At 52.4% G+C, this 12,396-nt stretch overlaps 1 protein-coding gene and 1 long non-coding RNA gene across 8 annotated transcripts in view; one reads left to right on the top strand and one right to left on the bottom strand.

Annotated features, from left to right (window-relative positions):
• The window catches only part of MAP3K9 (mitogen-activated protein kinase kinase kinase 9), a 78,535-nt gene extending 68,481 nt beyond the window's left edge, over window positions 1-10,054 (top strand). For 4 of the 7 annotated variants that reach the window (XM_072963325.1, XM_072963326.1, XM_072963327.1 and 1 more), the window contains 6 exons: window positions 628-750; window positions 2,032-2,212; window positions 4,412-4,480; window positions 5,890-6,002; window positions 6,965-7,768; window positions 8,882-10,054. In XM_072963325.1, the coding sequence (XP_072819426.1) occupies window positions 628-750; window positions 2,032-2,212; window positions 4,412-4,480; window positions 5,890-6,002; window positions 6,965-7,768; window positions 8,882-9,366 (1,775 nt within the window). In that variant the 3' untranslated portion in view covers window positions 9,367-10,054. The remainder of the gene's footprint in view (window positions 1-627; window positions 751-2,031; window positions 2,213-4,411; window positions 4,481-5,889; window positions 6,003-6,964; window positions 7,769-8,881) is intronic. The other 3 variants (XM_031679188.2, XM_072963324.1, XM_072963323.1) reach the window with 3 other exon arrangements.
• LOC140696966 (uncharacterized) lies at window positions 126-8,403 on the bottom strand. Its single transcript, XR_012073729.1, has 3 exons — window positions 8,149-8,403; window positions 2,288-2,409; window positions 126-307 (listed from the first exon to the last, which is right to left on the bottom strand). It is a non-coding gene; the product is annotated as an uncharacterized lncRNA (long non-coding RNA).
• Window positions 10,055-12,396: the final 2,342 nt, after the last annotated feature.

Below are 12,396 nucleotides of genomic sequence, written 5' to 3'. Positions count from 1 at the left end.
TGGACCATTAACCGCATCTCCCTCACTTCCTAGTTTCCGTGGGTTAGTCCTTTTACCCTGCACTCAGTGAGGGCCATGAGCCTCCCTGCTTTGGCCCCTGAGAAAAGAAGGCACATACTAATAGATTGAATGAGATGGAGAATTTTAAGTTAAATTTCCTAGAATAATCGACACAGTCTCCTGATGTTACCAAAAAAAAAAAAAAAAAGAAACTTCTGAATATGTGCTTGCTACACCTGTGTACATCATATAGACAGCTTTATGAAATGAATTTTTCTTCTCTTCATACGTCCATCTTGCCACTTCCCTGTGGGAAAAAGGAATGATTCTGAAAGAGACCATTTCCCAGGTGAAAAGGAGCTTCTCAGGAAACGGGGCCTGTCCCTCGAGCCTGCCAGGAAGAGTCGGTTTTCTCATAGGGACTTTTTTTTGAGGCATAGTTGATGTACAATGTTATATAAGCTTCAGGTGTGCAAAAGGGATTCACGATTTTTAAAGGTTACATTCCACATATGGTTCTAAAACATTGGCTGTGTTCCTGGTGTTGTGCTAGATACCCTTGCTCATAGGCATCTGGATGTGGGGAAATTCTACCGCACACACACGTGTTTGCCTTTCCTCATGCAGACTTCCAGCACAAGTTCACGGTGCAGGCCTCCCCCACCATGGATAAAAGGAAGAGTCTCAGCAGCAGCCGCTCCAGCCCTCCGGCAAGCCCCACCATCATCCCGCGCCTCCGCGCCATCCAGTGTGAGACTGCTTCCCATGTTAGCTGGGGCCAGCACACTCCATGGGCGCCCGTCCCTGCTCGGTCCCGCCACCTGCTGGTCCAGGCTTGCTCCACCCACAACTTCCGCCACCTCTCTTCCACGATGTGTCTATATGTGCACACGTGTACGCAGACCCTTAGCCCCGCCTTGTCTCTCTCCATGAACTTGACGCTGCCTCCTCTACCTCTCACTCTTAGTCAAGTACCAGCAGAGGGGTTTGGGGGATTGGCGGGACCTTTAGTGACTCACAGAGCAGTTTGGCCTGTGATGTAGGTACCCTGGCCGGAGGACCCTGTGTGATCTCTGCCATGTTTAGGGCATCGTGGTTTTTCTTTTGCCCCTGCTTCCCAGGAAAGGGCTTGGTCAGAATGCAGATCCTAATGAAATTGGCCAGAAACTTTATGATAGGCCGAATCTGAACCAATTTTATTTTTTGGCAGTGTTTATTTAAAAGAATTTATACATACACAAACACACATGTGTACATTTGTATATTGCGTGTGTGTGTGCATGCCCTAATTTAACAATAGAGAGATTTTATTCAAAAAAATCACCCAGAATGTGGATTTCTGGCTTTCTTTGAAAAATCAAATCAGTGGATTCCCTTTTTCGTGTGCTGTGTTTTGCCCAAGTCTCCTCAACTCCCTGTTTTTTGGTGACTGGCTCACTCCACTCATTTATGGTATAAGCCCGGTCTCTGAAGCACTGGGTTTCAACTCTTGCTCTGAAGTATCAGGGTCAGAAAAAGGTTCCTCCTCTCCTGTCTGTTATGTTTCCCCAGGCCTGTTCTTCACCCTCTCCTCCTACCCCTGACTTCCTTCTCCATAGTCTTGAGATCCTGATTTTCTTCCTTTCTAGCACTTTCTTATAAATATTTCTGTACTTCCTCATCTTCCTTGCCCCTTACCTTTTTTCTCTCCTACCTACTTCCTCACCTCCTCCTCCCGCCTCTGCCCCCCCCAAGCCAGTTGCACCCAGCAACACATTCCCTACATTGGATCTGCTTGAAGCTCCAGTGACTGGCTGGCCTGAGCTCCTGCTGTGTGTGGGATTCGGGCCAGTCTGGGAGGTCTTCCCACACTGGGTACTTTGAGGGCTGAGTGAAGGGTGGCTGAGAAGTCCCTTACTTGCCTGGCTGGCTCCACTCAGGCCCAGAATTTTTAACAGGGTCCAACTTCCTCCCTGCAGCTCCAGATGTATGCATGTGTGTGTCTGGTCGGGGAGAGGCTAGTTTTGGGGGGCGTCTCTGTCTGTTTTCCAGATTGCATCCGACCTTTGTTATTCACAGTGACACCAGGTGAAAGCAGCAAAACCTGGGGCCGGAGCTCTGTCATCCCGAAGGAGGAGGGGGAGGAGGAGGAGAAGAGGGCCCCGAAGAAGAAGGGACGGACGTGGGGGCCGAGTTCGCTCGGTCAGAAGGAGTTTGCCTCGGGAGACGAAGGGTAAGTGCCAGAGGATGGGAAACTCTTTCCCATGGAAAGATGGGTGCACCCTTTAAAAAATAGGATGTGAAGTACCTTTTCCTCTGTTGTGTGTTTCACTGCCTTCTAAGAAATTGCAAGCTTCTTGATCTTTATTATAGGGTTTTCCAATCTCCTTGTTCCCTGGAACCTCCTAGGACAGGGTCAGCATACTTTCTCTGTAAAGGAGCAGATAATAAGTATTTTTGGCTTGGTGGGCCACATGCTGTCTGTAGTAAATAACTAACTGCAAGCCCACTGTGGTAGTGCAGAAGCAGCCGTGGCCAGTACGAGATGCAAACAAGTCATGGCAGGGTTTAGCCCCTGAGTTTTAGAGTTGGCCGACCCCTGGAGGCATCCTATGCACAGTAGCAAGTAGCCCAAGCATTCGCCAGATGTGAGCAGTTCTGCTTGGGCGTCCTATGTGTATCTGGCTCTTCCCCTTAAAATGCCTGCCCGGGGAAAGAGAAGGAAGAGCAGAGATGGCAGGCTTCTTGACTGGAGGCTGACTCTGAAGCAGAGGCAGGCAGAATAACCCAGCCCTGGCGGTGCAGGCAGCCCTGACCCCACCCCATAACCAAGCTTACGAACGTGAGATCCCCCTCTGGGCAAAGCACACAGCGCACCTTGGTACCTGGGATGTGGCTTGTGTCCTCGCCGTGGGCTTGTGGCCTGGGGGTCTGGATCCTTCACAGACCAGTTCCTTGTAGTGTAGTGGTGGAGAGCGTGGGTGCATCCTGGCTCCACCATGCCTAGCTGTCAACCTTGTTTTCTCATCTATAAAATGGGGATTATCTCTGTACCCACCTCGTGAAGTTGATATGAGTGTTAAGGTGGTCTTTGGGAAGTCTGTAGAAGATGGGCTGGCTCGTAGTAAGCATGTGTAAATACTCGCTATTACTTCCGTGCCTCTCATACATTCTAGTTCCGATCCCCAGGAATGCATGTAAGGGGTTGTAGTTCTTATTCTTGGGGTCAGAATCGAGAACTATGTTTCTTGACTTTTCCAAGTGTGAGAGTGAGCAGCAGCCCCCTTCATCCTTTTCAGTGGCTTTCTAAAGAGCTTCTAAGGTTGACCATTAGACTTAGAAGTGCCCTGAACCTGTAACTGGCCTTGGTATTTCTCCAAATACTAAGATCTCATGTCCAAAATCTGTTTGCCCGTGTCAGATCTGACCTGAAGGTGAAAATAACAGTTTGGTTCATGAAGGATGGACTCTTTGAAGCCAGGCTTTGGAAATCACTAGCTATCTTGGAATAGATGATTTAGATATGTAGGGCAAACTGCCTAAGCTCTGCAAGGATTCAGTGACTGAATCCTCGGGGACGGCCAATTGCTCTGCTGTACTAAGTTCAGTGGGAGTAGTCTCTCCTCAGTTTGTCCTTTGAGCCTTAGACTGGAGTAGGGTTGAGCTGAGGCTGAGGACCTCAGTCAGCCTGAGTGCTTTAGTATTTCTGACATTAGGGTGATTCCAGATGGGTTTTACCAGGTTGGCTCTGGATCCCAGTAGTTTCTATGGCTTTGCTTCATTTAAATGTCTTTTTAAATGTTTCTTTTTGTCTTGCTAGTAAATCAACTTTATTTTGTATTAAACAAAACATTAACTTTGGAGTTTTCTTCCTCCTTATGTAGATTTGTCCTCAAAACTTTTGAAGCAGTTCAAAATGTGTGACTTAATTTTTCATGATTCTTAACTCCTATTGAAGAAATAAGGAAAATCCACCCAGTCTTCAGAAAAGACTTCTTGAATGTTGGAAATTTTTGAGAACCTCTCTATGATCATATTTCTAATTTTAGTCCCTGTTGACTGAAGAAACAATGTAACGACAAAAAGCTATATTAAATTCAGGAATGTTAAGTGAATTTGCATCTCCATCCTTTTAAAAAATAGTACATATCCGTAGGAAACACATGCACTGTCTGTAGACGGCTTGGGTCCCCTGTAATTAAGCTGTGGCTGCCCAGGGATGTTTGTCCCACAGGATGGGAGGTCCTGGGCCCGTAGCAGGGCCATCTTGTTAAGATTCTTTCATGGTGTGGGCTTTGCCAAGGGGACCAAGGCGGAGGGGAGGGGTGGCTGGCGACGTAGTTGGAGCCCAGCCTCAAGGATTCTCGCGTGGGAGAGGCTGAGTTGCATGTACCCACTGTTGCCTGCTACTGATTCTTTTTATTCATTGAAGATCCCCTCAGAGACGCGAGAAAGCTAATGGTTTAAGTACCCCATCAGAATCGCCACATTTCCACTTGGGGTGAGTCTAATCATCTTCACCCCTTTGTCACGTGTACTGGTGATAATCCTCCTTCCATTTCCTCTTTCTCACAGCACATCCCGTAGAGCCAAGCCTCATTATTGCCAGGGCCATGCTGATTTGTTTTTTTTGGAGCAGTACCATTGTGCACCTTGGGAAAATTGCTGTGTTGATCTGACTTTCCAGTTCCTTGCTTCCCTGACCACTCCTATTGTTGGGGTTCTCCTGGTGCCCTTAGTTTTAGGGAGACAATTATCCTTTGGTCTTCAGCACTGGCTTTGACTTTGTTAATCTGGATTCCTCACCCAGAGCTGGACATGATGTTATAAGATTTTCAGTCTGAAGTCTCAGGCAGTGGGGTTTGGCAGCATGCTTATCTCTGGCTGTGTATTTTGGTTGAAAACACTGGTGGCTGGAATGCACTTTAATTTGTTGGTATTTCTGATGGCACTTGAAACAGATCTGAAGTCAGAGAGAAAATTGGTCCTTCTCCCTCCCTTAAGATGGGCTGTGGAGAGTGAATGGGCTTTCGTTGGATGGCTCTCTCCAGCCCTAAAATGAGTGCCACTGCTGGTTCTAATCCTGGTGTCTCCAAGGCAGTCAAAGCCCACAGATGCCTCATTCCTCCCTCTTTATTGTTCTTCAGGGAAAGGACCAGTGCTTCTGGGCCTCTGATTCTTCTCTCCTATAAGAGAGTTGGTGGGGTGCCCAGTCTGTGTCCTTGGCTTGCTGTTGTGAGCTGATTACAGGGATCTGAAAGCGAGCTCCTGTCCTTTTCCTCTCCATTCCCAGACAGACCGAGGGTCCAAGTCCAGCATTGTGTACTGCCCACATAGGTCTGTCCCATAGTGCACTGGGTTGGGCAGCTTTGTTGGTTGATTTTTTTTGTTTGTTTTTGAAAAGCTGATGGCTTTGAAAGTGGCCTAAGCATGCCGTAAGCTGGAAAGGAGAGATTGAGAAGTGGTGTGAGCGGCGTGGCCCAGCCCCTCTCCGCTAGCTCATTGCCCGGTGCTTGCCCTGCACTGCAGATCTCAGCACTGCAGTGTTTCTGATGTCACCAGTGTGTTGTATTCAGCGTCTGTGGATTGATTGCTTGTCCCTTGAGTTGGGCTTAGGCAAGACCCTGGCCGGTGCTGCCAGTCCTCTTGCCAGCCTCCCAACAGGTCCGCCCACAGCTCCGTAGCAGCATGTGAAGGGTGGGTCATGTCATCGCTTTTCTCTCCCTAGAGCATGTGCACTTTTTTTTAATGACGCAGGTAGCCTGGGTGAGGCTTGTTGCCTGTCCCCCAGGGTTCTTGGGCTTTGGCGTAATTAAGCAGTCAGGGAGAGGCATATCCAGGGGTCCATGGAGCTGAGGGTGGAGTCGAGGTAGTAACCAGTTCTGAGTTTCCTCATTTCCTCTCATTCAGCCTCAAGTCCCTGGTAGATGGATACAAACAGTGGTCGTCCAGTGCCCCCAACCTGGGGAAGGGCCCTAGGAGTAGTCCAGCCCTACCAGGGTTTACCAGCCTTATGGAGATGGGTAAGCATTGCCTTTGTCTTGACTCTCTCCCTGTTCCCTAGAAATTCTTGACCAAGCCTCTAGGACTCTCTAAGGACCCCTAGTACTACTTCAGGGAGGTTGTTTCCTCTTTCCCTCGAGCCCTGGTCCCCCACCCTGTTCCCTCTTAGTTTGCTCTACTCGCATTCCATTAAGTCTTCCCAGATCACGACTCCTGCCACGGAAGCTGTCCTTGGCCTCCTGTCCCAAGGGGCTGGATGTAGCCTCCTTAGGGCAGTGCAGAAGAGGGAGGCCTGGAAACAGGCGCTTCCCTTTCCTGGGTCTGTTTTCCAAGTATTTTAATGTAGGGAATCTGCAAAATTGGAGATGGTGATAGAAGACACCATCACATCACTCAGTCTTCCTTCAGGGAAGCTTTTCCAGGGTTGCCCGGTGATTACTGAATGGGGCAGGCTTTCTCCAGGCTCCTCCCCCTCGTATAGTACTCTTCTCTTTAGCATTCCAAGGTCATAATCGGTCAGTCCGTAGAGGAGATTGGCCTTCACCCATGCAGGGGATTCTAATCCTTTGCAGGAGACCAGCCTTAAGACAAGTCTGTAGGCCATCACTCTAGAAATCCAAGGTCCCTTCCAAATTCAAGTTGTAAAATGATTAGGGATCTTTCTGTTCTAGGACACTCATACCGTACCTCTCCAGTTGAGGGTCCCTGTGACAAGTAGCAAATTAGCGGATCCCCTTTTCTGCAGTTAGGAGAACGGGCTCTGGGATGGAGCGTGATTTCCCCGTGTTGGTCACGGTCGAGTATGGAAGAGTGAAGTCCTGTTGGTTCAATGCCCTGTTCCTTTTCTTGTGCCTTAGACCATTCAACCTCTGCATCCCTGACCCTAAGCCAGGGGGCCTAGGGTTGAGGAGAACAGCCAGATTCTTACTCTTACTCATCATTCCCACTTCCTGTTTCCCCTCCACTCCTCTTACCCTCACAGAGGACGAGGACAGTGAAGGCCCACGGAGTGGGGAGAGTCGTCTGCAGCAGTCACCCAACCAGTCCTACCTCTGTATCCCATTCCCTCGCGGGGAAGATGGGGACGGCCCCTCCAGCGATGGCGTCCACGAGGAGCCCACCCCAGTCAACTCAGCCACCAGTACCCCGCAGCTGACGCCAACCAACAGCCTCAAGCGGGGCAGCCCCCACCACCGCCGCTGCGAGGTGGCTCTGCTTGGCTGTGGGGCAGTCCTCGCAGCCACAGGCCTCGGCTTTGACCTGCTGGAAGCTGGCAAGTGTCAGCTGCTGCCGCCGGAGGAGCCAGAGCCTCCGGCCCGGGAGGAGAAGAAGAGGCGCGAGGGTCTATTCCAGAGAGCCAGCCGTCCTCGTCGGAGCACCAGCCCCCCATCCCGGAAGCTCTTCAAGAAGGAAGAGCCCATGCTGTTGCTAGGAGACCCCTCTGCCTCCCTCACGCTGCTCTCTCTCTCCTCCATCTCCGAGTGCAACTCGACCCGCTCCCTGCTGCGATCCGACAGCGATGAGATTGTGGTGTACGAGATGCCCGTCAGCCCGCTGGAGGCCCCGCCCCCGAGCCCCTGCACCCGCAACCCCCTGGTCAACGTGCGAGTGGAGCGCTTCAAGCGAGACCCTAACCAGTCCCTGACCCCCACCCACGTCACCCTCACGGCCCCCGCACAGCCCAGCGCTCACCGCCGGACTCCTTCCGATGGGGCCCTCAAGCCCGCGGCCCCGTCAGCCAGCAGGAGCCCCTCCAGCAATGGGCTGAGCCCCAGCCCCGGAGCAGGTGAGACCTGTCCTCCACCTCCTCCCTCTTTCTCTGCTTCGAGCCTTCCCCAGGAGTGGAGATGTGGTAGTAAACTCCACTTCTCCTCCGACTCAGCCAATCAAGGCAGACTGCTCTGGCCTGCGGGAGGTGGCCGACTCCTCTGCGTCCGGGCCCCCTGCCCAGGGGTTCTTCCAGGAGGAGGGAAAGAAGACAGGCAGGTTCTTGGAAGAATCCACACCAGGACTCCGGTGGGATCCCAGGCCCTGGGTCGGGGAGTGCATGGAGCAGTGTTTTCAGGGTGCAGCAAGGGCAGGAGTGCCGCTGTTTGTTCCCTGAAGAGGGGACCACAGTTACCTGCACATGGGAGGGTATTTCCTGCCACGTAGCCCGGCTCTCACGTCTCATTACAGCTTGAGTGCAGACACACTCACAAGCAAGCTTCCGCCCGGGCAGCACGCCCTCCATCACTCATCCCTTACTCCCTCGTGACTCAGACCTGGAGATGTGTCCAGACAACCAGCGCCTCTGCGCCTCTGCGCATGCGTGCCTTCTCCGTCCGCCGTCGGAGTCACTGGCATACGCGCATCCTGGGTCTTCCCCGCCACCTTCCCTTGTCCCCTAGAAGACCTCAGTCTGACTTAGAAACCGCCTCAATTCCGGTAGGAGAGGGCATGGCAGTAGCCTTTCAGAGAGAGTTGAGTGTATGACAGTTGTATTTTACCAGTCAGCTCGCCCCTCCACTCTGTAGACTTTTGGTTGCAACCAGGTAGGTGACCACTTCGGAAAAAAGAGACCCCTAGAGTACTGGTCTTTAGATTCCTGATACCTAGCTTTGCTCTTGTCACATGTTTATTAAATGGACGGGCTGTGAGTGAACAGGCATTTCCTTCATTGTTTCATCACCAATACAACCCCCACCTGTCCCATTATTACCAGAATCAGGGATTGTGGCCTTGTTGTTGACCATTTTAGCCCTAGTGCTTCCCAACACACTGCATGCACATAGTGGATGCTCATTGAATGGTGGTTGTCCATGTTACCCCAAGTGAACAGGGCTGTGGCAAGGCGGGAAGGATGTAATGTATATCTGGCCCAGAAATGTGATGCCTTTCCCTTTGTCTCTTTGATCAGGAATGTTGAAAACCCCCAGCCCCAGCCGAGACCCAGGTGAATTTCCCCGCCTCCCTGACCCCAACGTGGTCTTCCCTCCAACCCCAAGGCGCTGGAACACACAGCAGGACTCTACCTTGGAGAGACCCAAGACCCTGGAGTTTCTGCCTCGGCCACGCCCTTCTGCCAACCGGCAACGGCTGGACCCTTGGTGGTTTGTGTCCCCCAGCCACGCCCGTAGCGCCTCCCCGGCCAACAGCTCCAGCACGGAGACGCCCAGCAACCTGGACTCTTGCTTTGCCAGCAGCAGCAGCACCGTGGAGGAGCGACCTGGGCTGCCAGCCCTGCTCCCATTCCAGGCGGGGCCGCTGCCCCCCACCGAGCGGACGCTCCTGGACCTGGATGCAGAAGGCCAGAGCCAGGACAGCACCGTGCCGCTGTGCAGGGCAGAACTGAACACACACAGGCCGGCCCCTTATGAGATCCAGCAAGAATTCTGGTCTTAGCATGAAAAGGTTTGGGGGTGGGTGGAGTGGGGGAAACAGGAGGAGAAGGGGGGAGCTGGCTGGCACAGCCCTCCCTCAGAATGGGACCCCTTGAGATCCAGCCCTACTTCTTGCACTGAGAATGCACTTTGAAGATGGAAGGGGTGGAAGCAGGGCCCTTCTTCCCGTGTCCACCAGAGGGGCTGTGGCCGTCAGCTCTGGCTGTGTAGGGGAGGGAGGGGTGCGTGCATGTCCCCCCACCCCTCCTCAGTCTTCCTTGCCTTCAGGGTGACCCTGCAGAGTCACTCAGCCGAATCTGTCTGCTGCTCCCCCTCTGCCCCCCGGGGTCCCTCTGTTAGCCCTGAGTTCAGCCTTCCCAAACACCAGTGTTGGATGCTCTGTGGTTGACTTTGCTCCTCTTCCACATTCCTCCCTGACACTCACGACTCAGAATCTCGTTGGTGTGAGATGCGTGCTCCTCCACGTCCTGAGCCCTTTGGTGTCAGCTGGGGACTGAAGGCAAGCTGCCCAGTGTCGGGCACAGGAATTGATGGAGGTGGGACCACCTGCCTGCACTTCCAGGAGCCCCACTTAATTATTTGAGCCAATGTTCAGTGGTCAGGGGTCGTGGACCTGTCTCCGTGAGAGCTGGGGGAAGGGAGGGAGTTAGGAAATACAGTCGAGTTGCAGTAAAGAGGGTAACAGAGTCTGTCTGTACTCATTCCTTTTGTAAACATTCAAATAAGGGCAGAAACCAGCACATGTTGACAGCACCCTTCTCCTACCTGGGCCCCAGACATAGTCAGACCAGGTTCTGATACAAACACACGCTCATCCCAGGAAGAGTTCCTAGGGAGACTCACTGGTGCCAGTTCTGAAGCCCGAGATAGTTCCTTTATTTGTCCCTTTTGTCATCTGATCTGTGTGTGTTCTTCCTTTCCCTTGAGCTTTCCTTCCGTCCCTGGAATGAGTGGACGCGGGGTTGTATGTGTGGTTGGGAGACATCTCTGTACTGCACCAGGACAGCATGTGGGCGTGGGTCCTGGGCACTGGGAGCTGGGCCTGTGGTGAATCCTCATCCAGTCATCCATTCTGTGATGCCTTTGAAGTAAAACGGAGCCATCAGTAGAACCTTCCGTAAATGGGCATGGTGAGGTGATGATGTGTGTAAGAGGCCCAGTGAGCCCGACGTGCAGTGACCTTCAAGTCCCAAGCACTGGAGACCGGCCAAGGCCTCTTGTCTTCGTGCACGGACAGCCCCCTGTGCTGGGCTCTGGACCGTGAGCTGGGGTAGAAAGGACAACAGAGACCCACCCCAACTTTTCTGAAATTTGTTACCTTAACTAGAAGGTTAAGCTTCTTCTGGAGCGTTCTCACGTGTGTCTTTGCTATTCCTCTTACCTGGAGCCTCCTGTGTCGAGTGTGACCAGTTGTCTTCATGTGGGAGTAACAACTTGCCTGGGAGTCGAGCCCCCCTCCCCAAGCCGCTCGCCCTGTCGCTGCACTGTCCTTCATCCTGGAATATTTCTCTGGAGGCGCTGGAGGCCCCCTTTCAGGTTCCTTGCGTTTGCTGCCTGGATGCCAGGACAGGAGAGGTGACACTGGTGCGGGGGGTGGGGTGGATTTGGTCCCTCCTCTCTCTCTGACTCTGATAGATGCCCTGCCCTGAGGATGACCCAAGGAGTGACCGTGGTTTTCAAGTTGTTCCTGGTTTTATGAGCCGACTGGCAGGCACTTTAGCTCAAGGGCTTCACCTTAATCTCGGGAGGGGAGGCACTGTTGGTTTTGTTGCCCAGGGTTTTGTTATTGAATCTCATCTCTCTGTCTCTCTGTCCAGCAAAGACAGTAGGTAAGAGGTGTTTTCCCCCCCATTCCCCATTCTTCGGCTGGAAGGATAGGAAGTCTGAATCCCATCAGCAGTCCTGGCCAACCAAGGGGCTTCTTCATTTCTGAAGGGGAGAGGGACGTGGTCTGTTCTGTGCCCTTCCCTCGGACTCTCCATAGCCCTGAGGCCTAAGCCACCGAAATGTCTATAACCCTGGGCCCCACTGAACTGCCCTCTGGTGGATGCAGCCTACAGCGTGATCCAGACCACACTGGCTCAGTGCTCTGTGGTGTGAGGCAGGGGTTCTTCCTCTGCTCACTTTCTCCTTTTGGTCACTTTGTTAGATTGCAGCCATCTGTGTTGGAAGTGATAGTGTCGCTGATGTGGTGTAACCTGAGTAATGGCTACTTGCTGTTGAGTGAGAGGTTACACCCAGTTCTTCCTCATCCATATTTGGGGAAGAGATGGAAATGCTGCGGCTCTGCTAAGGACAGAATTTACCTGCAAGAGGCAGAAGCAGAGTTATTCTGAAGATTCTTCTGTGGGCTTCCATGAAGATGGAGGAGTTACCATCTCTCAGCTCCTTCAGACCAAGTCTCCAAGGGGCCCCTGCCTGCCACACTCTCTCCCTGTCGGGCAAGGCTAGGGTGGGGTGAGTATCCTACATAGTGACAGGTTTGGGTTGCTTTCTGTGCATTCATCTTCCCACACCTCCAGGGTCGTGGGCAGGGTCAGACCTTGGAGCGAGGGTCCAGCCTCTGCAGCGGCATGAGCTGGTAGTCCCTCCCCTTTCCTCAGACGCTTTCCCACCGCCCTTGGCCGGTGCTCCCTACATGGAAGATGGTGGTAGGAAACAGAGACTGCCCTCTGCCCCTTCTCCTTGGCTCCCTCAGCTCCTCCCACTGATTCTACATAGGGCGATCCTCTGTTCTTGGGGATCCAGGACACTGCCAGGGGCTGAGTAGATGTCCCAGTTATCTTTGTATGTTACACCTAGAAGGTTTTGACAGATGCTCTTAGCATCATATCCTTCAGTATCCCTGAAAGTCTGGTGATGATGATGATGATGATGATGATGATGATGGTGGTGGTGGTGGTACCTCACATTTGGACGGCTCAGAATAGTGCTCACCTTTCCTCCTGACCTTTACAAAATTACATCGTCTTCCTCCTGCATTTGATATACTTGCTGGTAGACAAGGGATATGCTTAAAGTTGAAGATTCG

The sequence above is a fragment of the Vicugna pacos genome, chromosome 6 (assembly GCF_048564905.1).
Source record: "Vicugna pacos chromosome 6, VicPac4, whole genome shotgun sequence".
Classification (NCBI taxonomy): domain Eukaryota; kingdom Metazoa; phylum Chordata; class Mammalia; order Artiodactyla; family Camelidae; genus Vicugna; species Vicugna pacos.
The sequence above is the reverse complement of the archived record's forward strand: the minus strand, read 5'-3'. Positions and strand labels throughout refer to the sequence as shown.